This window comes from Poecile atricapillus, chromosome 1, assembly GCF_030490865.1.
Source record: "Poecile atricapillus isolate bPoeAtr1 chromosome 1, bPoeAtr1.hap1, whole genome shotgun sequence".
NCBI lineage: Eukaryota > Metazoa > Chordata > Aves > Passeriformes > Paridae > Poecile > Poecile atricapillus.
In genome coordinates, this window is record NC_081249.1 from 122,654,426 (window position 1) to 122,682,231 (window position 27,806).

At 35.9% G+C, this 27,806-nt stretch overlaps 1 protein-coding gene across 3 annotated transcripts in view; it reads right to left on the reverse strand.

Annotated features, from left to right (window-relative positions):
- METTL15 (methyltransferase 15, mitochondrial 12S rRNA N4-cytidine) overlaps positions 1-27,806 on the reverse strand; it is an 88,382-nt gene that overhangs the window by 36,181 nt on the left and 24,395 nt on the right. For all 3 annotated transcript variants that reach the window (XM_058829104.1, XM_058829102.1, XM_058829103.1), the window contains one exon: positions 12,697-12,833. In XM_058829104.1, coding sequence (XP_058685087.1) covers positions 12,697-12,833 — 137 coding nt within the window. The remainder of the gene's footprint in view (positions 1-12,696; positions 12,834-27,806) is intronic.

Consider the following 27,806-nt stretch of genomic DNA (forward strand, 5'->3'; position numbering starts at 1 on the left):
AGCCAATATTATTGTTAATCTATTTGAATGTTTATAATGGGTTATTTAGAAGGCTAAAAAGGAAAGTATTTTGAGTTTTACTTTGGGAAATCTAAATATTTTTCATGGCACAGTATGCTTTTCAAACAGGCAGAAGTAAGTTCATTTGAAGTACACAAGTCATACACCACAACACAGAAATTCTACCTTAAGCACACTGTAAAAGTAGACCCATTTGTGGGGTTCCCCCTCAGTACCATGATAAAGAATACCACAATAGCATTAACCTTTGTATTCAGCCTTTCCTTAGCTGCTGGTATTGATGTATATAATTTTAAGGATGTAAATTTCTGCATTAAAAAGTTTCACCTCACATACCCAGATTTTGTTAGCCTGAAATAAGAAGTTGCCCTTTATACTATCGAAGCAGTATCCAAGATGGTCAGTTCACTCAAACTGTTGAGATTTGCTGCAACATAAAACTTAACAAAGTGACAGTATTGATTATTCAAAATTCCACACATTTTTGGTCCTACTAGTTGGAAAAGTAAAAAATTACAAATTGAATTCTCTTGTAACACATCATTTTTACTTATTTGTTGAAAATTAATTTAAATTATTTATTTTTAGAATATGAAAATGTACTAGCATAATTTCATGCATTATCAGTTTTTGGCTTAAACACTACTAAATTGTGGGAGCTGAGCTGCCCAAAGACCTTGGGAAATTGGCTTGTAGTCAGCCAGACCCACACTTAATTTAGGGTGAGCAAGATTCCTGCATCACTGCCTCATGGGAGAAAATATGTTAGTAGAGTTTCCTTGATAAGGTTCCCGTTCTAGAAAGTTCACAGTTCTCTTTATTCCCATTGGTTGTGTTGCCCTTGTAATGCTTTACATATTCCTAATCCCCGCTTTCTATTGGATCCTCACCCTCAGGTTCCACCCTTTACCCTACTCTATAAATATATCCTACCCCATTTTGGGGTCTTTGGAGTGTCCCATTGTGTGGTTCAGCTTTTACTCTGCTATTTTCATCATTAAACCCTTTTCCTTTTCAGACTACTCCATCAACCTGTACTTTTATTTAACACCAATATATCTTTGGCCATCTTGGTGGCAGGTCAGACAGTCACACAAAATACCAGAAGGTCCCATCTTAATATTGCACTCACTAGGTGCTAACATCCACTGCAAAGCAGACTTCAGAATGGATTGAATCCATTTAAATGCTGGATGCCACACACCACTCCAGCCTTATCTAGATTGTATTGCAAGGAACCAAAACTCATTCTAATACTCAGCCAGGTGAATGAGATTTTTGTCTTGCCTTTTGCTGCCAATTACTCTGTTCATTAGGAAGAGATGGTAGTCATGAATAAACTACTACCTTAAACTGATAGAAGATAATGCCAGTACGTGTCATCCAAAAAGGTGGGCAGCGACAATGCAGCAGTGGATTAAACCTGCCCCGACACAGAAAATTTGGGGGTTTTAGCAGCTGGCCTCCAAGCTTTGCAAAAGCACTTCTTAGTTTTTTGGAAAGGCAAAGATGCTGGTTTTCAGGGGAAAAAACAAAAAAGGTGGTTTCCCACAGAAGGCTTGGGGGAAAGGAGGAGTGCTCCTTATCTTCCTCTTTCCTTTCCCAGCCAGGCAGGTGGCATAGATCTTCTTGAAGTTGAATAGCCAATCTAGATATCATTATCAGAAAGAATTTGGTTCTGTTTTTCTAATTTATATTTAAATATTTAAATTGCAGCAGCCTCTGTTTTCTCATGACCGCAGTAGGACTGACAGTATAAACAGTATCAATAATACAGATTGTGCTGCTGAGATATGACACTTGTATTATTTCTTATAAATCTGTGTGTGTCAAGGCCACTTAGTAGTCAACATTGGTCTCAAACCTTTGCACCATTCAGAGGTGACAATGCCACAGGCAATTTCCATTCCAAATTACTTTTTTTTTTTCCACTGAGGTTTTACGCAGAAATTATCTGAAATCTCTCTATCCAAATCTTTCTTGATCAAGCTAAGTCGATGAATTTATCAGGCATCCAAATACAAAGCAGCAATTAACTGCCTGATTTTGCTTTCAGTCCTTTCAATATTCTGTACAATACTTGGCACAGCTGAGTCACAAAGACTAAAATCAAATTAAAATGCAAATTATGTTTATTATCATGACAAGAAAAAAAATAGAATTATGTAGTCAAAGTATTTCATTTTTATGGTCTATGTCACCTATATGCATAATCTTAATGCATCTAAGAATAACAGTATTTGAAGCCCAATGACTCAATCATAAAAATAATCTGAATTTCTCTGTACATTTTTATATTTCATAGTGAAGTGTGAAGCTCAGTTCTGATACAAAAATGTGTTTACAAATATTTTCATTTAGTTACCTGTTTTGCTTTTCATCAAAGTAGAAAAAATAAGATTATGAATCAGAGACTATCAGCTTTTTTTTTGTTTAATTTAGCCACTTAGTAAATTATGTTTATCTTAATTACCAACAAGTCTTGACCTTTTCTTAGTAAGTGACAAGTATCTTTTTGTCTACACATTTATATAATTTCCATCTTCATTGAAAACTGCTAGTGTCTTCTATCCTCAACAATTATCATCTATCTACTGATCAAATAAACTTTCATCTGTATTGTTTGATACAAGGAGTATTTTAATACAGTTTATGCCAGCTTGATTTGTGCAGAGAGCCTTAATGTAAATGTAAGTGCCCCATTGTAAATGTGAACAAAAATTAGCTAAATATACAGCCTAGTACAAACTTGCTATGGAATATGAAAATACTATCCTCTTATCAAGACAAAAAAGATCTGTAGACAACCAGCTACAAGGTACAAAAACCTTCTGATTAGAAATTACTATATTCCCCTCCTCCTTCTCATCAGAAGGAGTTGTTATTATGAAAAACTAGATTTTAGAAAATATATTATCCTGTATCATTATCCTTTATGAAACACCGATTATTTTTTAAAAATCAAACTGCAAGCTCTTGTTACTGTAATGAAAATATACCCAGACCTCTACTGTTCATCTGCAAAAAAAAAAAACTTTAACTGTTTATAAAAGATATTTCTAAGTATTTTTGAAACATACTTTATAAAAAGCTAATAATTAGAATTTAAGTTCTACAATCATTTATATGCAATTTAGTAATGAGATGGTTACAAAAGCGATATGAAAGTCCTTAAGTCATCTAAACACCCGTAAGAAACTTTATCATCAAAACCAAGAAGGAAAACTGGCTGAAAGAAAAAGCTGATGTCTCCTTAACAGATAATAAAAGTTCAAAGATTATTTCAGTATGAGAATTATTTACTTGATGGGTATTGAAACATTATTTTCCTTTTAGAAAAAAAAAATCTACAACCCAAACTAAGCTTCAAAGCTTAATTCTTAGAAATACTCTTTGTTTAAAAACTGTAACAGTAAACTTTAAAGATATTCTGAGCACTTTTACACCACACTGATATAGATGAATTTTAAAAAGAGTAAGAACATAATTAACATGTCTGAAACTACTACTGATTAAAGTAACACTTGATATTGCGTTCCATGAAATTGAGCTAACAGGTCCTTAAAAATAAATTAAGGATCTGGACTGTTGGAGTCTGAGATACAGACTGTGTGCCCTTGCTTTTAATATTTAGTTCCAGGATTCAAAGAAACACTGAATTTCATATAATATGAAATTCATGTGCATGTTTTCATGGTGATACATGAAAACAAATGTTAAAGTTAGATAGGAAATGTGTAAATGTGTAGATTAGAAAGTTTCTTAAATCACTGGGTGAAAAAGTAGTTTAGAGAACAGGAGACAAGATGGAGGATTTAGGGTGTTGTCTCTTGTCCTTCTTCTTTCTTCTTCATCTTCTCCTCCTAGGGGTTTTTAGGTAGTAGTAGGTGATTGGGTAGAAAATATCACAGTGCAGCACACAAGTGTTGGGTCATTGGGTCACTAAGAAAAATAATTTAGTTGGCATCTGTTAATTGGGTAAATGGACATATAAAAGACCTTGAAGAAGATCTTTGTTAGCCATTTTACCCCTTTTCTATCATAGTGCACATAGCTCCTTGTACCTTGTAATGCTGATAAGAAAAAATAAACAACTGAGACCGAACGAGAGAAAAAACCGCCTCCCTCTCATCAATCTTCAGTTCAAAGGGAAAAAGAACCCAAATCAAAAAGTCCATAAACGGACACTGGACATTTGTATTAAAAAGGAATTCAAATCACCCACATTCAGCTCCATCTCCTTAACCAATACATAGGCGGGTTTGCACTTGTTTGAAATTATTTCAGAAGCTTCTTATCCCTCTCTATCAACTTAAATGATGGTCCTCTCATTCTGTAAGGAGTTAGCATTTTAGAATATTCCTAGAAACACTGATGGAAAACTGTGATAGAAGAAAGCCAACACAGCTGGCCAACACAGCCAACAGAAGTGTCTTTGTTTCTTGATCTGCATCTATGGTCTAAAAGGTGTAGCTTCTTCAGCCAGAAAGGAATTAAGGTGCTTAACCTACACTTCCATTGTCTAAGGATGTCTAAAGTTGTCTAAGATAATTCATATACATGAGTAGATGGATAATACTGACTGTCTGATATGTTTGAAGGCATCCTGAGATCTCTTACAATGGGAATGTTTTAAATATTGTGTCACAGTTTGGGAATGGTACTCCCCGGTGTTCCAAACCACGTACCGGTTGCTTACTTCCCCTTCTGCCACTCCCTCCCCCTGCAGTGGGATGGAAAGGAGAACTGGAGGCACAAAAGATAAAATTCACAGGTTGAGATAAAAACAATTTACCGGAAATAGCAAATTAAATAAGAAAACAAACAGCAGTAGCAGAATATTAGTAACAGAGCATACAAGAGAGGTGAACAATTCACACACAAGTGCTCATCATGAGGAACTGAACACTATCATGACCACCCATCCACGCCCAGCACAACTGGAGGAGACCCCTTCCCCCCAGCCCCTGCCCATGATGTGGTGTGGTACAGAATAACATCCAGGTCCTGGCCATGCCCCTCATGGCTACTGTAAAAATTAACCATCCTGGTTAACCAAGATATATTGTAAGAGAAACTGCCTAAACCAAAACTAATTTCAAAACTGATAAATGTCAGTTATCCACAAAATGCTAAACTTCATTTAATGTAGAATATATCTCTTCTAGGATCTTCCTACTAAAATAATATGATTAAGCAGTTTATTCAAGAGCACTCAGATCAAAATTACATCACTTTGATTTCCTAACTTGTAAAAGGGATGTCCTCTCTGATTTGTCTGTAAATTTTATTAAATCTGGAGAACTGATTACTATTTAATCCTTGTCCAAATGTATCTACTGCTATAGAAAAGCTTTACTGGGAATGTCAGCATAACCACACGCCTTGAAATTAATACTATCATGTATATAAAGGCCATATTCCAGCACAGTGTCTTGAAATACACTTTACTACTTCTAGATCTAAACAGTGCTTAAATTATTACAATTATTATTGTAATTATAGTGCTATTATATCCCATCACTGGGGTAATTAAGGTTCCTGTTCAAAGATTCTCTGGGGTGGATGAGGGGGCAATGACACTGAATGACTGTGTTTATATATATATGTATGTATCTCTCTATAAAGGAAGGGGAAGGGGAAGGGGAAGGGGAAGGGGAAAGGGAAGGGAAAGGGAAAGGGAAAGGGAAAGGGAAAGGGAAAGGGAAAGGGAAAGGGAAAGGGAAAGGGAAAGGGAAAGGGAAAGGGAAAGGGAAAGGGAAAGGGAAAGGGAAAGGGAAAGGGAAAGGGAAAGGGAAAGGGAAAGGGAAAGGGAAAGGGAAAGGGAAAGGGAAAGGGAAAGGGAAAGAAAGAAGGAAGTTAGTTCACCACCATGGATTCAGCTACAAGACTTGATTGTTGAAATTCAGATGTGTGTTGGTTGAAATGATGGTCCCTGTCTTGCTCTGTCATGGTGGGGGAAGCCCATGAAACAGAGTTCAACAGGTTAATACATGTTCAGGTTGAGGTGGGAATGCCCAAGTACCTCCCCTGTGGGGTTGTTTTAACACTGTGGATCATGCACAGTCCTCTGATGGAATCCCACAGAAATGAATCTGGGGGTATTTTGGTGGTCACTGATGGCCACAGATGCCATCTGTCCCTTAACTTGGGGTGATCTTGTTTGACTGGTGATATGTGTATGAGCAGTTGCTTCCTTTCCTAGTTTGCCACAGTGGGAATTTTTGTCTGGATGCATTAACCAGGATATGCTAACCAGATCTCACCTCCACCAGGGCTGGAATTAGCACCTTCCTGTCAAAAATTACTCCCTTCTGTGCTTATCCCAAGTTCCTGCTGTGGTGGCTCTGTGGCTTTGACACTGTTTGAGACAGGCAACTCTACCCTTTAAGTTATTTTAAGTGCAAATGAGGACTTGTCTATTATGTAACCAGTATACGAAAAGTAAACTCAACTAATATTGGAAACGGTCTGTAGTCATCCCAATACAAAGTGGTAGAAACACTTTCTGAACTTGAACTTACTAGACTACAGGCTACAGGTAAAGATTTTGCAGCCCACACAACGAATCAAAATTCATTAAATCTGCAATGAAAAGAAAATTAAGACGTGCACATACAAATTATTCAATTACAGTTTCAAACGATGTAATGTTGGAGTGAAATTTCTGTAATTATGCTATGTAGGAGAAGCCTGATACTCAAATCAGCATCAGTTAGGTTGGAAAAAACCTCTAAGATGGAGTCCAACCATTAGCTCAGCACAGCCAAGTTCACCACTAAACCATGTCACAAATCCCTCCAGGTATGACGAGTTCACCACCTCATTGGTGGAATGGACAGCCCATTTCAGTGCTTGACAGCTCTTTCCATGACAAAATTTTTCCTAATATCCAATCTAAATCTCTGCTGGTGCAACTTGAGGCTCTTTACACTTGTCCTATGGTTATTACCTGGGAAAACAGATTGACACAACTTCAGACAGTTGTAGAAAGGAAGAAGGTCCTCTCTTAGTCTCCTTTTCTCTAGGCTGAACACCCCCATCTCTCTTTGCCACTCCTCATAGGATTTTCTCTCTAGATCCCTCCCCAGCTCCATCCCCTTCTCTGGACATGATTCATCACCTCAATGTCTTTGTTGTAGTGAGGGGCCCAAAACTGACCTGAGGTGCAGCTTCATCAGTGCCGAATGTGGCGGGACAATCGCTTCCCAGGTTCTGCTGACCACGCAATTTCTGGATGTGCAACCAGCGCCGGAGCCAAGGCTGAACACTAAGACCTCTGCCCCTTGTAAGAGGAGATCAAAGAACTACTCCCTTCCTAAGAAGAAAATCAAAAACTGGAAGAGACTGAACAAAAAAACCTTTATGTTCTTATTAACTACCACCACTGCTTGATTTTCCCAGTTGCCGGCCGAGTCCTAAGTGTGTCTTTGGTTTTGTTCCTTTTGTGTTTGTTTGCTTAATGTGTTTTGTTGTTGGGTGCTAGTGTTTTTGGTGTCCCACAGGTGCTTTGTGGGGAGCTTAGGTTTTCCACTGTGTACATTTTAGAAACATTCTAAGTTCCTAATCAAAGTTTCATTTTAAAAAGGGGCAGTTGTGAGGTGCCCCCGCACAGGGAGGCAAAGATTTAGTTTCAGATAAGCATTGTTCAAGTGAGAGGCATGACTTTAAAGCCAGGGAAGTGCAAACTCCATCCCTCTGCCCCAGGGGATGTGCCCTGTGAGCTCAGGAAGAGTTGTCCCACCCCGGACCCTCCCGGGGTGGCAGCCCAGGGTATTGGGATCGCGTTAGAGCCTCTGGGGTTTCTCCCTTGCTGTGTCCCTATTAGACTCTGACCTTAAACTGTCCCATAAAACCCAACCCCCTGCTCCTGTTTGGGGCTCTCTCTCTCTCTCTGGATCTGAGTTTGTTCCTGTGTTGAATAAATGGTTTCCTGAGCAGAAGCCCATCTTGTTGGAGTCCCATGCTGGTCACCAGTAACTGCAGCCTCCCTGGCCATGATCCTGCAACCCCAGAACGCTACACCCCAGAGCATACAATGCACAGCTGATCTATCGCGTTTTTTCTGCAAACTTTGTGTAACTCTGAAAGCAAAATCCACAAGCACCCCCACACCTCAAAATCACTTTAAAACTATAATAAAATGGTATTTAAATTGTATGAGGAATTCTACACTATTTATCCATACTCTTGGGGTACAATTTCTTATTCTGCTCAGAGAATTACAAAGCATTTATTTTTTCCTCTACATTGGCTTTGCATGAGTTTCTCATACTTAAAATTTTCCATGATATTGCTTAATTAATAACAGATTTCAGCCACCTCTCTACCCTCTTCCCTTCAGTGGGTGTGAAAGGGTTTACTTGTAATATATATTGCTACTGACTGAATTTTATCTTGTTCTCCTGGATTCTCAGCAGCAATTCCCAAGTTAGTGGCTTCCCCAGAAAGCACGTCAAAGGATTCCCACCCACACACTGAATATCTAACAGACCCTGACCCATTTTCTCCTTATTAAAGCAGCACTACATATTTTTAAAAATAAAAATAATAAACAGCGAAACTAAATGAATGTGAGAGCTGCAGCTGGAACTCTATCCTCTTCAGATTTCTGATAAAATTGTTATCAAAAAATAGAGACACATTTAAAATACAAACATCAAATGTATTTTTCCTCAGTTTTCTCCTCCAGTGACTTATTACTGCAGCTATCTTTCAGTTAAATACATGGAGGATTTCATTTATAAGATCTGAATATAGAAAAATTCTTTCATTTAGCCATATTTATCTCCTCTTGCCACAATATCTTTGGGCACATTTCACAGAATCACAGAATTGTTAGGGTTAGATGGACCTCTGGAGATTTAATTTATAAGTTCTGAATATACAACTTACATAGCTTAACTTAGCCATATTTATCTCCTCTTCCCACAGTACCTTTGGGCATATTTCACAGAATTGTTAGGGTTGGAGGGACCTCTGGAGATCATCCAGTTCAACTGCCCTGCCAAGACAGGGTCACCTGAAGCAGGTGTTACAGGAACTCATCCATGCATATTTTGAATGTCTCCAGAGGGAGACTCCAAGACTTCCCTGGGCAATCTGTTGCAGTGCTCTGCCACCCTTAACACAAAGAAGTTCTTCCTCATGTTGAAGTGGAACTTTCTGTGGTTTAGTTTATGGCCATTGCTCCTTGTCTGGTCACTGGCCACCACTGAAAAATCTGGCACCACCCTCCTCACACCTGCATATTTACATGCATTGATGAAATCACCTCTCAGTCTTCCCTAGACCTCACAGGCCCAGCTCCCAGTGTCTTTCCTGGGCACCTGGGCTGTTACCACAGATATCATCAGCAAAGCACCTACTAACTCCACAAATGGCCGATTGTTTTGACTCATTCACCACTAACATTTTAGTCCCTCACACAACCCGTGTGAAACTTCATATGATTGGTGATTGCCCAGCTCTAATTTGTCCAGGTTTCTCTGCAGAGCCTCTCTGCCTTCCAGGGAATCAGCAGCTCCTTCCAGTTTTGCATCATCTGCAAAATTATTTAGTATCCTGTCAAGTCCTGCACCCAAGCCCTTCACCAAGATGCTGAAGACCAGAGGGCTGAAGATGGAGCCCTGTGGAGCCCCTCTATTGACCATTCTCCAGTCTGATGTCACCCTATTCAGCTTAGCTCCTTGTCCCCAACCTGTGAACCTGTTGCTCACCCACAATGCACAATGATGTGTTTGTCCAGCTGTGGAATGGGCATTTTGTCCAGAAGAATATGGAAAGAGACAGAATCAAAAATTTTTCTGAAATCCAGAAAGATTACATTAAAAAACAAAGCCACATCGTGGCTTTATCAGAACTATATCATTTATCAGAACTATATCTTTATCAGAACTATATGACTTTACTATTATTGTCATCTAACCAGAATAAGCAGTAACAATTAACACATGTGGTATTCTAGTTTAAGTAGGAAAAAAATGGCAACAGAAAATTCAGTTGAAGTATGACTTTCAGTTTGCCCATTGCATTCAGAGTCTCAGACAGTGGAAATCAGGTTTTAATGGTTATGAATGCACAACAGCCTCTTCCCCAACTCTGTGCAGCTGCCTCCAAAGCAAATGAACCACTTCAGCAAGTCAAATAACCTCTCCCTAAACAGCAGTGCTAAACAGAAGACATGGGGAAAACCTAGAACAGAAAAAATTGGAGGATGTTTATCCTTCTGTATTGCAGTTACTCAGCGAGGTACATCTAAGGCTGTGCTTCTTACAGAAGGGATAGCCCTACATTTCTCTTAGACTGCAACTGCATGCTGCCACTGCCATTTTTAAGATAGAACAACTATTTCTGTGGCTCCCTGGTCAGCCAGGCAACTGTTTAATCTGAGAATAGATCTGCCCAGATACAGATGTCAACTGGATGAATTTCCTGAGCTTTTGATGCCTACACAGATTTGAATTGAACTGATACAAGGCTTATTTCTAACACAGTGCAGGAAATAGACAATAAAATCCCATAATTTTAGACCAACTATCTTTTAATGAATACTGAAAAAAAAATCCGTTTATGAAAGCTCCATATCTCGGAAGTAAATCCCTTATACTCAACTGATTTGTAAGCAAACACTAGTGTTACCTGTTTATAAATTACATCCTTATACTTCCTTTCTCCTTTAAATTTGACAATGGTTTATGCAACTGACTTCCAGGAAAATCAGATTAATAATTAGCACATATAGAACATTCTTTTGCCATAAATTTTAACATAAACTATTATAAGAAAAGATAATATTTATCTTGTGAAAACGGACTCACCTGTTCTTTCTAATAGGAAAGACAGGAAATGAAGGAAAACACCAGAGCAAATAAGAATATGGCTCTGTATCCTACAATACAAATCCAGGTGATGCAATCATCTTTCAATGATTGAGACTTTTCACCAACAACACTATGTTATTTAAGGATCCACTTCATTCTAAGGATAACTTGCATCCACAAATGTAGACACCACTATCAAAAATAAGAACTAGGAGACCTCCTTTGTCTCTTAAACCATAATAAGTTACATCAACTGCTATACAAAGTTCATCTTTTCTAAACAAGCAGAAAATTATTGATGTCAATTATTGGCAGAAGAGCAGCCAGCACTTGTAGAATCTCTTAATCTATCTGGAAAATAAACTTTTCACATCCAGGTTTGCACAGGATACTTTCAGATAAACTTACATTGATTCAGACTGTTCATTGTTGTTTTATGTTGTGTGAATGTTTCTAAAAGACTGGGTTTTTTCTATGACACAAAGAACAAAAGACTTTACAGCTCCCCTGACATTTGGCAGAATGTGTTTGCAGGCTTTGTTTAAAAGAAAATGGACTTTCCTTGACAATATTCTTCAGAGCATTCTATCAAAAAGAGCATTCTCTGGAGAAGTAACAGTGGAGAGAGGAATTCCACAAATTTGTAAGTATACATTGCATGTCACTTCAGCCCAAAAAGAACTGAAAATTTAAAGAAAAATATGTAAGTGGTCTTGCAGAGTAGAAACTTAGCTATGTTATCTTGACATACGCTTGCATTTCTCCCACTGGCTCTCTGTCAAACACACATGAAGACAGGAATGCACAGTCTAGCCTTTTATCTTAGAAAACTTGAGGAACACCTTCTGCATTGCTTGAGTATTACTGCTGCCTTAGAACTTTGTTTTATGGGGGAAAACATGACAGAACAACCAGGTGTTTTTTCATCCGCCTCTTCCAGATTTCTTCTTACTAGAAATAATTGCTTTTATTCATGTTAAAGCTCTTTTGAAATAATGTTTTCAACCTGACAGAGAGTATCTCCTCACTACCTTACCTAAATTTCTTAAGTCTTGATTACTTTGTATTATTTTATTTTGTATCTACATATTTTTACTTCTTGGTCAGATCTGAAAATTCGACTTTCTGAACAGCTCATATTCAACTCTATAAATTTCACACTTTTGCATGAATGCACTGATGTTCTGACTGGGTTCCTTCTTGAATTAAATAAAGCAACAAGAACTCTGCACAACTAAAAAAGATGTAAAAATTTGCACTTAGCAATTGTTCATTTAGGAAATTCAGCACCCTTATTTAAAAAGAAAATTGAAGTATAAGCTATACACAGAAACCGTAGCTTATTAAATTGTTCAGTAGTTTTTGAAGCCAGTGGCAACACTTAGCAAACCTAATAATGAATTACAATTATTTTGGGTTTTTTTAATTAAAATATTCATAATCCATATTTAAGTTACCTAATTATTTTAAAACATATTATTCCATAATTTTTTGTGAAATAAGTACCACAAAGATATGTTTTTGTAGTCCTTTGCAATCTGAATCATCTCAGGGCAAGCAGAACACATGAATCTTTTTTAAATCTATTTTTAAATACAAAATTAACTACTTGATGCACACTTAAAATTAGAACTACAAAATACACATTTAACTCCAAAAACCTAAGAAGCAGCTGCATGCAAATACTCATAAACAAGCTGAACTGGATCTCCTGTTCAACAGGGCACATACAGCATAGAATGCTATTCCACAATAAGATATTAAAAACCATAGAAATACATTAGATTATGTATAAAATACCTGAGTACCAACCTTATTGTAACCATATGTAAGACAGGAGGAGACAACTTACGGGTAAGCTTCTGAAAGCTGCTGAGCTATTTTATAAGCTGTGGGATCCCTGTCCAGTGCATACACGGTGATGTTGTTGGCTTTCTCCAGAAGAGCTGTTGTGTGACCGCCGGCTCCAAATGTCATATCAAGGAAGCGCTGTTGAGTGAAAACACAAACACCTTTTACCTCACAGCAGTGATAAACTGATGGTTGATTTAAAACTTATTTTTATAATCCCCCTCGTGTACTAGAGGAAAATTTACCACTGCCTTTTTGGAAATATTTTTTGTATTTTGTGAAGAATTGCAATTATGTCAGAATAATCTTTTACTGGCCCCCTCCCCCCCTCAAAAAAAGAGCCAAGCAAAAAACGAACACTCACAAACAAACAAATAAAAACACCAAACCAAACAACACCAAAACAACAAAAAAATCATTGTCTCATATTTGGGAAGGGTGATTGTGACATCAAACTTGATATTGAGATAAAGTGACTGGAAAAGGCTGCTGACTCCCAGCCACATCATGGAGGAGAATGCCTGGAATAAACAGTTTATCTGCAAAGACAGGAGACTAAGGAACTGAGCAGGTTCCAATTGGTCCCAGCTTGAGTGAGAAAGCAACAAGAAGAAAGGCAGCTGAGACTGTGGAAAGGTGAACACTGCTCTCCTGACAGCTCTGCAGTTTCTGTAGATTCATTCTAGAGAGGTTTCTGAGTCAGCATCTGTATGACCAACAGGCTGACCAGGAGGCTTTGCTCCTGAGACCTTCCAAAGAAACAGTGACTTGGGACACACCCACCTTAGATCAGGACAGGTTGGGCTACAAAATTAGTAGAACTTCATGCCGTGTCAAGTCTTCTTTCACCTATAAACAAGCAGTAGTGCTTCTAGGAGCTGCCCTATGCCCCTTCTTTCTTTAATCTAACATTGGTACTTGACTGACTAAAATTCAGGAACTATTTTTGTTGACAGAAATACCTGTCTCTTCACTTAGCAATGCAGTGCTTGTACAATTGCAATTCCACTTAGGAAATACTTTCTTTTCAAATTACTAAGTAACTATCTATAATTCTACAGTCTAGGGAAAGCATACTGGAGCAGAGAAAGAAAAGGATTTTTATTGCTTTTTTTGACAATGTATCTAAACCAAAGTACAAAACGTGAATTACTCTCTGTATCTTGGTATTCCATAGGTCTTTTCTCTCAGCTGATTGAACTGACCTCTGTTGACTGGGGGAAACTCAAACTAAACTCAATAAACAAATTCTCCATTTACTTCCATATTAATATCTGCATGGGGGCTTTTTCCCACTTCTCAGATTATCTTTTACGTGAAAGAGGTTTTGAAGACTACTTATCAGCTACAATCGTATTAAACAGAAATTAATATGAACTAAACTTATTCTCACAAATTATACATCCCAAGGGTAAGCACATTTTAAGTGAAATTTTTCAGTTTAACTCTTTAAAGAACTAAGATTCAACCAGAAATTGCTTTGGATTAGAACAGAAATTCAGAAGCAATGAAGACCTGAACATTTTTCAAGAAACATTTTTTAGAAAACATAAAGACTTACATATGAAAATCCCCTAAAAAATAAAACAAAAAAAACCCAAACACCCAAAGAAACAAAAAAATCACATTTAATAATACACAGACTAATAATATAACTCTACTTGGGCTAAAAGTAAGAGCAAATATCTTTTAAGATCTTTAGGCTGCATTATTTAACACAATTTCTTTGTGCTATACTATCATGTTTCCTAAATTTATGCTCTAGAAGCGAAAGTTTCCTACAATATTTTACAAAGTTAATGAAGGAAACAGAATTTAGTTGGGTGATCATCCAATATTAAATTGCATAACTCATATGAAAAAATAAAGCACCGACCCAGAATTATTTTGTAAGCAGTATCTAGAAGACAAAATTGTTACAAAGGTCATACCATCCATGGTATATAAATGCTCCTACAATCTATTTAAGCATTCTGATTTATCTTCCACCCTAACAAAAATAAAAGTATACTCACTGAAACCAATTTATAAACACAAAACTGAAACAGTTAAAAAATGTGTTTGTTTCTTTTACACAACTGAACATAAGAATTTAGCTAGATTGCAAATATACTTGCATATGCTGAAAATTCCAAGCATGTTCTCTCTAAGTTCTCACATGCCACTAAGATTCAGAGAAGCTCCCTTATGACAAAAATTCCAATCCATTTAGGTTTTCTTTGCATTGTACTGTTACTTCCACTACGCCTGTAAAAATCTATAAAAACAACTGGCTATTGAGTGGGATATTAAACTAATTAGCTACTTTTTTATTATCTCTTCAATGAAAATTATTAATATAAAAATGTAATTTTTAACTCTGCATTTAGCTTAGAAACTTGCAAAAATGAACATGAATTCTAGAAAGGATACAAATCCTCCTAAATTACTTTTAAAATTTCCAGGGTATATCTGTTATGCTTTGATTTCCACTCAGGTTATTTCCATATAATCTTTACCAGCAATAATGTACATAAGCAATAAACAGACCTCTAACTTTTATATTCTAGTTCTGTAGGCAAATCCATTTAGAAAAATCCCTTTAGAAATATGTGGAGGAGCAACAGAAAATTAAAACCACCTTTTTCTTTTTACTGCATAAGATTAACCCACTCAGAAATGCACTCAAAAAACTTAATCACAGGAGTCCCAAGTGTGATTTAGGATTGCACTTATTCTACAGCAACACATTACAGTCAAAACCAATCCAAATTACATCATAATTCCTCTTGGAAAAAAAAAAAGTTTAATCAGCATGAGTCACGTCTTCATGGTTGGGTTTGGTTGTTTTGTTTTGTTTAAAAAACAAACAAATGCTCTTATTGTTTATCATAGCTAGAAAATTAGGATGAAAATTTTCAAAAACATCAGTACTGTCTTTCCTGAAACAGACTTACAATGCTGGCAGGAAGAATCATGGAAGGTATAGGAAGCATCAGAAGAGCTACTTCTATCCTTAAAATACTTTGCAAAAATAATTTTATTCCACTTAAACTCATTAATAACATGAATTTCCAGAAAATAGTCTTTTCCCACTAATATGTTTAACTACTTGTTTATTTCTAGTATGCCTCTTTGTCTTCTAAACATCTAGACACCTAACATGTCTTCTTTGGTCATCTCCAGAAAGTACTGAACAGATTTGATCCTTATTTCACCAACACTTCTGTCTTACAGAGAATGTCCTTTGTTTCATCACATTTGAACAGCAAAATACGGAAAGATAAATTAGGTACCTTTTTGCCAAATCCAGACAATTTTGCTTTATTAAGCAAAACCTCGGTAACCCTGAGGTTTTTATTTCCAGATGAATTTTTGAAGATCTTATAGCTCATTCAAGAATACTTATGTTTTAACAGTTCCACCTTTCCTCATGGATATCTCCTTCTGCTTTCATTCATTTTAAATTTGATAAAACTTTTAGCTTGACAAGCCCCTTATACATGCTGCTTATTAATACAGAAGATCTTAAAAATAAACCAAAAATAAATATTAGCAATGCAAAGCAGAGGAGATAAAGGATAGGGGTCATTGTACCGTGACAAAGTGGCAAACTCTCAATATTGTGACAGCACTGAAAAGCTTTAGTTCAGAATCCATGCAAGCACCTACTGTGAATGAACACATGCCCACTGAATTCCACTGCCCTTTCTGAAAGAACCAACACAGACCAAACAAACTTCTAAGCAACAGTAGACATGATCTGTAATCTGAGAGCACTAGATACAGGAGGATACAGCTCTGATTCAATTCACATTCAATTCCTCATTATCTAGCTGTTCCACTCAAAAGCTACACCTTGCATCTAGAACCTAAAAAAAAAAACACCTATTACCTTACGTTATCAAATAGAATGATTATGATATTAACATGACCATTTTGGAGCATTGATCAGATTTGAAATTAATCACTGTAATATCCTGCTTTATAATATACTTATTTATATATTCCATCCATCTTTCACGTCTGAAATAAAAGATGCTTCACCTTTTTCTTCCTCTTTCTCTCTTGCCTACTAGTTTTTAATCAAATAAAATTAAATGACATTTTATCCTCCCGGTCCTATAAATACTGGAAAAGATTATTACATTAATTCTCCTGCAGTGACTCACCATTCCATTGTTATGATAGTCACATCAGAGTCCACTTGGGAATTTTATAATCAGTTTGTGACTGTATGTTTTAGAAACCATTTGGCTCTTTCATGACATACAGATAGCAACAAACAAAAATTTCACAGCTTTCATTTTACAACTAGCTCTAGTACAGTTAGAGAGACACAAAGAGTTTGAGTTTATCACTTTAGTATACAAGACTTTTTACTGAAAAGCCCTCATATAAATACCTTTTAAGCATTTCATTTTCCTATCACTGATCCATAATTCCACTATTGTTCCACATGTAATAAAGTTTACTCCACAACATTTAACAGTCTTCATAATTGTTTTTCCTTTGCTGTGTAACAAAATGAGATTGCAGAACTTACACAACATTGAAACTCAAAAATGACACATAAATTGAAACTACATAATAATTATTTTTAAAAACTCACTATTCCAGTATTTTCCACTTTCCTCTTTCTTTTTTAAAGGCAGGAGCTTTATACCCTTTTTTAAGTAATCTGATCCTTTAGATGTACAACTTTATTTTCCCCTACTAACCTCAATTATTTCAAGAACTCCATCAGATGATCTTCCAAAAAATGTTTTTTTTCTTCCTCTCACAACCCTGGTATTGTCTGAAAAAGGACTTCAACATATTGGACAACGGCTGCAAGGGACTTTGGCAAATTGTACAAAATATCTAAGACATACTGAGTTGGAATAGAGGACACGAAGATTTATGCCAAAAAAATCTTCTATCCTGGGTATCAGTATTTCATGAGCAATCCCTCTCTTTTCCATTGCTGACCATGTGACAAACTCCTGCCATTTACCTTTTTGTCTAGACAAACTGTCTCAACTTGTTCACACTTACATCATACCAAAAGATCATTAATGTTATGATAAACTTGCACACATAAGGCATTTTCCTGACTCTTTCCAACACATAAAATTAATTTCTTCTAAAAACAGAAAGATTGTTATTCCGGCGAAAAGTGACCTTGCACTGCATAATTATTTAATCAATCCCCAGTCCTATTTATCCATTTTTTCTGTTTACAAAAAAAAAAAATTAAAAATCTGAATCATTGATAATGACCATCTTGCATGTCTTCAGCAAGTGTAATCACCTAAACCATCTTACCTCCAAGTTCTCTGGTTAAAAATAAAATAAAAATCAGCCTCAAAACAACCTTCCCAGGAAAAAGCTGTTCCTTCCCCCAGTCCTGTTTTGCACTTCCTTCAATGATTTAATACACAACCACACAATTATTCCCTTCTGATACCCTTGTATCCTGTTGTTGGCATTTGTTCCCTTCTTGTCTAAAGAAACTTTTCATTGAATGGCATCCATTCAAGTATAGCAAGCAGAACATTTTTGCAGTACTCCTTCCAAATTAAATGCTCATAAGAATCATCAAACTTAGAAGGTAATGAAGACAGCTTTCATGTCATGGAACAAAACTTACACTACATAAATTATATTGCATGATCTCTATATAATGTAAAACTCATTAAATTTTGCCATTTGCAGTCTTATGTGTTAAAATCAGTCCAGATGTAGTTTTTAGAGGAAAATGTTACTCAAAGCCTACTTAATAGCCAAAAAAAGGAAAAAGAATCCTCCCTAATCAGTTACCTCTTTTACCTAATGGGAAAGACATACTTCCTGAGGTGCAAAAAAACAAGTAATGCTGTTTTCAGAATAGAAAAATAATACGAATGACAAGTTTAAAACATGAGCAGAAGAAAAATTAACTTGTAGAAATCACACACTTTGCCAGTACCACAGCAATACTATATATAACATTTTAACAGTGATACATGCCTAATGGAGGAGTTTCCACCCAAAACCGGGTTTCACAAATGATGAACTAGAATCACAGAACTTTCCTGTGGGAGAAAGGAAATAGATCCACAAACCCTGCTGCAACAGCCAAGAACACAGCCCCAATACCTCACAATTCAAGTTTCATCTTCCGTAAGATAAAAAAAAGTTACAAAGAATTACAAAATTAGTATATTTTCAGTTTTATCAATTATGATGTTAGAATATTTTTAAGAAACTTGTGTAACACATTTGTTTTGAAAATGGCACTCTTTCCACTTTTTACAGGCTTGGGGAGAAAAAAAAACCAACAAAACATACTACAATGAAAAACTGAAGAACAGCTACCCAGCATCCAAGCTACGCTGCCTAACATTTTAGCCCACTAGAAGAAAAGGAAACACCTGGAAACCACTGCCTGAAGAAAGAAAAATAAAATGGAGACTCTTTCATGTAATTGACATTCATGCAAATGTCAAAGTAACAATATTTTTTCTTAGAGTATTATTATACTGAATAGTCTAACAAAACTAAGTTCACAAAAATGAATGGTTACATGATGAGAATATGGTTACATGATGAGAGAAATAGGTTCTGTAATAATTCTGTAATATTAAAACCACCGTCAACTAGTATATTCCAAGCCAATCAAAGCTAGATCACAGCAGTTCTCTCCGTTTTTACTAATCTTTCTCAGAGGGATGTCAAGCCAACATTTTTCACAATAAGATTTTTCATACTTGAAGTGAGAGTTAGCATTTGCTTGAAAATGCAAAGAAGGTCAAAATACTAGGATGTTTGTTAAAGCTAACAATAAATATTTATTACTGCATTGCCAGGCACTGTTGGCCTGTATCAAAGTATTTATTCTCATTTTATTTGTATCTATTCCATCTTTTTGTGGGGAAAAGAAAAATCCTGAGAACAGAAAAGTAATATAAACAAAATAATCAACACATTGCAAGATGCTTTTTGCTACTTCATTCTTCTGGTATTGTTATTCACAACAGAAAATGTTCATTGTCACAACAGAACTTGTTTTCCACTTTGCTTTATTTTTCAAATATCAACTCTTAGTGCAATAAAATACATCTGACCTCTTGTTCAAACACCTTGAATTTTCTACAGCTTATTATTTTAAGACACTCAACTAATTAATATACACTAAGTAGAACAAGCTGAACTGAAGTGGGGAGCAGTGACAACAAATTCTATAGGAATCTTTTTCTAGCAGTGATATTTTTTTTTTCCCCAAAACACAAGTGATCCGCTTTATCCTTTTATTACCACATCTTTCACAGTTAATCACTGCAAAAGTATGAATAGAGACATTTTAAAAATAGTTACTGTTGTCAGTGTTTGTTGAATGAAGTACAGACTCTTGCTTGAGCACATATTTTGAAGTCCATTGTGAGAAAAGACCATCTCTTCGTAGTTCCACAGTATTTTGTTTTCCTTCTGCAAATCTCAAAATTGAGAATTAATGTTTACAGAATTAATTAATGAGTTAATTAATTAATGAATTAAAACCAACCTCACGGAATTATATTTTCAATAAACAGATAAAATTCAAGAGAAGGACAAACAAAATCTCTAATAATTTCCGTCCAAAAGGAAGGAAAAATACGTCCGAACTTCAAACTTATTTTTTTCCAATCATCCTAATACAGGGATTCTGTTAAACAACAACATGAAACAAAACTTATACCACAGGGCACCACCAAACAGACTTCCAAACCTATTCCAGCCAACAGGCGGGACTTACAACACCCAAAATCCTAAACAGGCATCTGGTAGGAGATACTGGCAAACACTGCTTTAAGAAGGAAATCTTCCCAAAATCACAGTTAGCTCCACAACCAGTCTCCACACAGAATTACAAATGGTAAGACTGATATGCATGGAAAAGAAAGGAAAACCTCAGGGAGGAAATACACCAGGTTTGACACCACCAGACTACCAGTAAGAACTCAGCTAGTGCATGCATAAATTCACACAAATGCACAAAATATTACTAGCTGGAAAAACTACCCTTTGAAAAAGTTAGTGCTTAAAAAAACAAACTTAACAACCTAGAATTGTTCTGATTTGCTGCCTCCTTCTTCCCAGCTAGCAGTAGTAATTAAGGACAATAAAAAATATGTCTCATGATATTCTGACTAGTTTTCTGAATATCAGTAGAAGACCAATTACAACATCGGTGGATGAGCAAGGATTTGAAAAGAAAATGCATCTGGTTTATATGGCAGAAGATAGGAAAGTAAGTTTTGTTGCTTTAAAATCCATAATATTTATCCAAATTAAGTTACTAACATTTAATTCAGTCCCAACAGCTATTTAGACATTCTCTGGGATACAGACAAAGGTACCAAGATTTGTATATTTTTGAGGTTTTTTCTTTAATTACACTCCTTTATTACTTCATCAAAATGCATTGAATTCACCATGATTCCCCTTAAAAATCAGGAATCTATGGAGATATTGAAGAGCTTTAATTTTAAGGTAATTGTCCAAGTGGACAGAGAAACAAAAATGTTTTCAGAAAAAAACTTCCCATATCACAGCATGCAACAACATGCTGCACGGTAATTCCAGGAAGAGAAAAATATAATTATTTTATTTTTTATTACTATTTTTAATGCACAAGGAAACTATAGATCTATAATTCCATTCTGTACATGCAAACCAATGAACACTAAAATCATCGTATTTCAGTAACTTTACTATATAATACTAGGCAATGATACTACTAGCTTTCTGTAACAAACAAAAAGTAGACAGAACCATTTTGCCAAATTATTACAATCTCCAAAAACTGAAGTTAACGTTTTCTGACACAGTGCTGGAGTCCCAGGCTAGCTCACCACCACCACAGCACCATGCGGAGAGTGGGACACACTCCAGGAGCAGCATGACCTGGAGTGCAGTTCAGAGCTATTGCTCCACAGCACGTCCTGAGAGCTGGCACTGTGTGTGGAGACACGGATTGAGGAGGGGGCTCTTTGTACGGGTTCCAGGAACAGGTTTATTGTCCAAAGGAGTCAGGGACAAAGAGCAGGGAACAAGCGTGTGCAAGGTTCTTATACTGGGAAGGATCAGGGGGAGGTTACAATCTCTTAGCTAATCAGGGAAAACTAGGGGAGGATCAGAGGGCGGGAGTCACGAAGTTCCAACAAATGGGGACACACAAGGAAGGGACACAAACTGACAAGCAGGTGAACAATCCACTGGGGTGTCCTGGTTTAGGGGAATTCCAAGGCAGGGGTTGGCACAAGGACAGGGAACTCACTGGAACAGGGGCAGGGATCAGGGTGGATTGACACTCAAGGGGGAAGCCATAACACAGGATTGACACCCCAGGGGGGAGGGACAGAGAACATTCTGGATGAGGAGGAGGGGCTGTGACAGGGAGGAGGCACAACCTGGGGCAAAGTGACTGAACTGAGGGTGACAGGACATACCAACAGAACATAATATCTACAACACAACGAGCATAGATGCACTGCAACAGCTTTTCACTAACATTAAACTGTACATATATGCATCATATGCTGTACAATGAAAATTAATTCAGGCTGCAGAAGCTGGACAACCAAGTACCATGGAGCTCTAAAATTTATTTCATCCCAGTGCTTTAACGTGGCAAGGTGTTAGTTCCATGTGACAGCAGAAATAGGTGTTAATATCTTCACAAATGACTCAGTCTGAAAGGACCAGTTGGGCCCTGGAAGATCAGCTGTGGGGGTCTTTATGAACATGGAGCCAAGCAAGTTTCTTGCAGAGCCCAGCACCCTGAATTTCTGAACTTTAGGGAGAAAGTGCACAGGTTTAATAGACTCATGAATATTAACTTCTCTGCTGAGGGTGGGCTGAAAGCTCATTTTAATGGTCACACAATGCACCATGTGTGGAGGATACATGTTCAAGGGGGAATAACTGGTAGGCAGTTCGGGAAGGTTTCACCTTCCCAGTCCCTCAGCCAACAGGGAAAGGAGGAGAGCAACATGTGGCTGGGAGCTTAGGATAAAAGGAGATGTGTCCTCCAAAATCTTGAGAGAGACCCCACAGGGTTATTGCCTCTCTCACTTTATTTGGATAAAGTTGACTTGCAGGACTCCTTCGTCTCCTTTCTGGACACTGGCCTTTCACAGTGTGATTCTCCATACTCAGATAAGCCAGTTAAGCTGTTTCTGAGACCAACATGATTTAAAGCATTCTCACACTACCTGCTCCAGAAAATGGATTTTAATTAACAGAAAATATAACTATTCTGAGAGGATGTTATGCTTTAATGCAAATGCTTTTGTAAAAAACTGAATGAAAGGAAAACAACCTGTTCTGTAGCAAAGTGAAAATGAAAGCAAAAGTGTTGGTTTATGTATTTTCACCATAATATCTGATCTAAACCTCATTTACTGCTGAAATCGTTGTCCAACAAAATAAACACGACCTTTCTCCTACCCTCTTTCTCCAGGCCACCTCCAAGGCATGCACAACTCAAGCCTACAATCAAGATTTCCACAAACTGTTGATTTTGAATCAAATTATGTCAGTATAGATTATCCCCTGGAGCTCTCTAACATGGCAAACATATTAAAAGTATTGTTTAGATATGCTGAAAACAGTAATTGAAAAGCCAAGCCTTTTACATAAAAAAAAAAAAAAAAAATTGCCCAAACACTTACCATGTATTCAATATTTGCATTTCTTACAGCACTATATATGCACTACATATAATTCTGTCAAAAATTTCCCATTAAAGCACGCAATCACTATTTCATCATTTCATCTTCTTTCTGACATGGACTATAAGCTTTTTCAAAGAAATTTTACTATTAGTTTTTGCAAGGTACAGCAAAACATATGAGTCTAAAATTATTATGTGAGATATATGCAGAAAATCTTTGTTCTGCAGCTCATCCCTTTTGAAGCCATGTGTCTTGGAGCAGTTTGGACAGATCATGACCAAATATACCAGAAAAGAAAAAAAAAACTTAGAACTATCTTTTCTTAACACACATTCTGAACAACAAGTCCAGAAGATGACAATAACCAACAGGAAGCTAAATTATAATTCTGTAATAATTTTAAAGGCACTGTTTAGGTATAATTTTGTCAGAGATAAAAAGGAAATAATTCCAAATCTCTTTACACAGAATCTATTTCAGGCATCATTTTGCATTTTAATTTGCTTACAATTATTTCTGAACAAACTATGATGGTCACTGTGTGCAGCAAATAAAATAATGTAATACAAAAGGAACTTTGAACCATTCTCCTTAGGTCACTGTGAACATATTTAGGTAGGAATAAAAATAAAAAGCACTTCTTTAAAAACTTACATAAATGAACATTCACAAACCAAAAAAAACCCCAAACCTATTAATTGCAGTGCCAGTACAAAGTCACGCGCAGGTAAAGTCACTTTCACCAGCTCAGTTACACAGAATAATCCAAAAGGTCGGTGTTGACTTTGGAACATCTTATGGTAACAAACAATCTATTTAAAAGAGACTAATGGAAGTAGGATCACTTTTCGTCTGAAAGACATATGGAGTCTTTTTTCTGTCAACTGAAGTTCATGGCTGGACTCAGCTTACAATTCTGATCTGACTAGAATGCTTAAAACCCTACAGTGTGTAGAAATCTCACAAATATTCTCCTGTCAATAGCTGAAAATTATCTGCATAACATTATAAATAATACTTATTGATAGCAGTCCTTTCTTCTAATTGTACATTTGCAGACAAGTAACAATGTAAATATATGCTCAATTAACATACCAGAGTAATAAAACAAAACCCCAACCAATTAAAAAAAAAAAAATCAGAAACAAACACACAAAAAAAAACCAACCAACACCCATGTCTCTCTCCAGAAAAAGAAAATTTCCCTGAAAAAGTATACGTTTTTATTATTCATCTTTGGGTGAAGTATAAATCCAAGACCATAAGTTGTACAAAGTTACAATTACACTATGAATGAAAGTTGCTGTTAAGAGTAATTTACCATCAACATCAAAAAATCTACTCATCCAAACATTTTAAACAGTTTTCTTTTAGTAATATTATTTCACTTAACATTCCCTACTGATTAACTAACAGCTATTAAAAAGAAAAAAAAAAAAATAAAACCTCAATAGATTTTCAAATAAATTCCAAATACATTATTCTTCCATAAGAGGAAGTCAAAAGGCAGTCATCTGGGAATAATCTCCAATTTGGTTTTAACATCATTCACACAATAAGTTTAGTAACTGTTTTCCAGTAACCAGCTCAGCAAATTCTCTTTTCTCTCTACTTATTTTCATTCTTTGTAACTCATATATGAACATATTAAAAATAGGCTTCTGAATCTCACCATCCAAAGGTGAAAGTTTTAATTATACATGCAGAAACCCAAAGTAACGTGGGACTTGTCATCTTTCTGGAAACATTAGCCTCCAAACAACATGAAGTATCACTTTTTCTTTGAAGTATGCAACAGAAATGCCTTTTCATAAGAAAGTTATCATGTAATTAAAGTCTTTGTCATAGTATGAATTCAGAAAAGACAATGTTTTTCCTTAGGAAGATCAAGTATAAAATAACAAGGGAAGAAGAGACACTGTAACCAAAAATGCAGGTTACGTTAGTCCTCTTTTCAAAAAATTAATAGAATATCTTTGGACCATGTTAGAATTCAGCCATGTATTTATGAAATACAAAAAAATATTTTCAAATACTTTATTTTTTAGTTTTACATTAAAATATCTCAAAATAATTTACAATTACTTTTAATTTTTTTTTCAATTTTGTAGTATATTTTACAGAAATTGTTTGCCATATTTTTAAAAAACCCTATAATTTTACTGATAAAGTAACTCTAACTGTAGCTAAACACAGTCACACTCTAAAACAAGTAGCAACATAGTTCATTTTTCAGTATTTAGAAATGCAGTGCTACTAAACTTCATTGAACAGAGAAGATTTAATGACCTCCAATACACTGTAACTGGAGATGCTCATATTCTCATCTAGTATGCAGATACAATACACTAATACATAATTAAAGAACAGGCAGTTACTGATTTATATTTATGTGAGATCAGCTTTACAAAAAGGAACATACTTCAGACTCACAGGCAATTAAAACCAGATTAATTTCCTACCACAAATATGAGTTCAAACTCCTAGTGAGAACAGCATGACTTGTAATTTACTTTTATACTCTTCATTACATAAATACAGCAATCAAAACAAAAATTGTCATTCACCACCGACAAAAATAATGAGCATAAAAACCTTGTAGAACTATACAGTTTTCATATGATCTATTGATTAGAGAAGGGACCTACTTGGCTCTTCAGAGCATAAAATCGAACACCAGGAATTCCCAGCCTCTTGTGGAAACTGTACAGGTAGTTTGATAATAGCATAAGAAGAACAGCAAAAAATGTTGTTTTCACAGCATGTAATTACAGTAATAAAATATCTTTAAAGTTGATATAAGTCAGTGAAAAAGAACATGCATGCACAATCTGCCATCTGAACAAGGATCCCTTTACTTCCACTTTAAAGCAAAAACATTCTCAATTCTGTCACCTGTGTACTTTAATATAGAATGCTGTGGTGGAAATATCACAGAATACAATGGCATGACTAAATTAGGCAAAGTTTTAGGGTGCGGGTTTTATTTTTTTAAAAAATAAGATGCTCAGCTACTAATTACAAAAGAATAAAAAGAATAAACAAGTAGAAAAAAAATAAAAAGAATAAAAGAATAAACAAGTAGATTAAGAACATAATAAATCACATTTACACTGACGTTGTTGAACTAATTGGTTGCATTTCAACATAACAGTATAGATACTATCATAAACCAAGAGCTGGAAAGAGGCAACATACCAAACTTCACTTTCTGATAACGCTCTTTGTTTACCAACAAAATACTGCCTGTGGCAACATGTTGCACAAGGAGGAGCTCGTTTGGCTCTCATCTCTTAGTTCTTAGTGGCTGAAACAAGAAGCGTAGAGCAACTACGTCTAACTTAATTACACAGATTAGATACAGACAGTAGTTTAATCAACCACTTCTAACACAGGATTGCTTGAAAACACAACAAACGAGCCTGATGATACTTAACAGCCTATTGTTTTTAAAATCTCTACAAATACACAGAAAATAAGACAGCTTTTACTACGAGAAGAGTACAAATACAGTAAGCTTTCTTGCTCCCCTTGTCTATTATTTATTGCCTGCAAACAAATTGTTTTACTCAGTTTTGTTCAGTGATGCTTGTATGCCATGATCCTTCATTAGAGACCAAAGGAATTACCACTAGCAAAACTGTCTTGCTTTATGATCTGTACATGCATACAATACAGTTATTTTCAAACAAACCTGTTATCTAACTCAAGATCAAACAAACTAATATGACAGAATAGGACAGACCATACAGATAACAGTACCAATTCCATGTAATTACAGATAAGCAGTCATCTCCCTCAGAGCAAAGCAATTAAACGTGTTTATCTTCAGACATAGTTCAGCTGTCTTGGAATCAACATACACAACTAGATGGCTCTGTGAGTTTTGTAACGTTTAGCTTTACCCTGTATTTTCATGCAAAAGTTAGTTGCACAAGAAAAATTAAAAAGCAATTATAGTTTTAAATCATCCTTCAACAAGCAGAATCTGAGCCACCAAGTGTGGTCTAATCCATGTTAGACATTTAATAGCTCAAATAGGATACAGGAATAAAAGTTTATCTTAGTGGTATACATTTTTTCCTAATGAACTCTTACATAATTCCTTATGTTATTAAGATGCATATGAGACCATTCTTCTGTTTTGAATACACACTATATTTACCCACACAATTTCCTCATCCATGTGGATGCACCCAGTTACTCTGCCTATACAAACAAGATACAAATGAGAGCACATTAGAGATGTTGCTGACCAATCTGAACTGTCTTCCATTTTCTTCCAATAGTGGAAACACTCAAGAATAGTAATGTCTACTCTAAATACCATAGGCATGTCATCATCCTAAAAAAATCACTATATGGAAAAGTTAAATACCTTAATGTAAACCTTAGCACCATTATTTCTTTTCTGTCCATGATAAATCATTCACTATCTTGCAGATGTTATTCA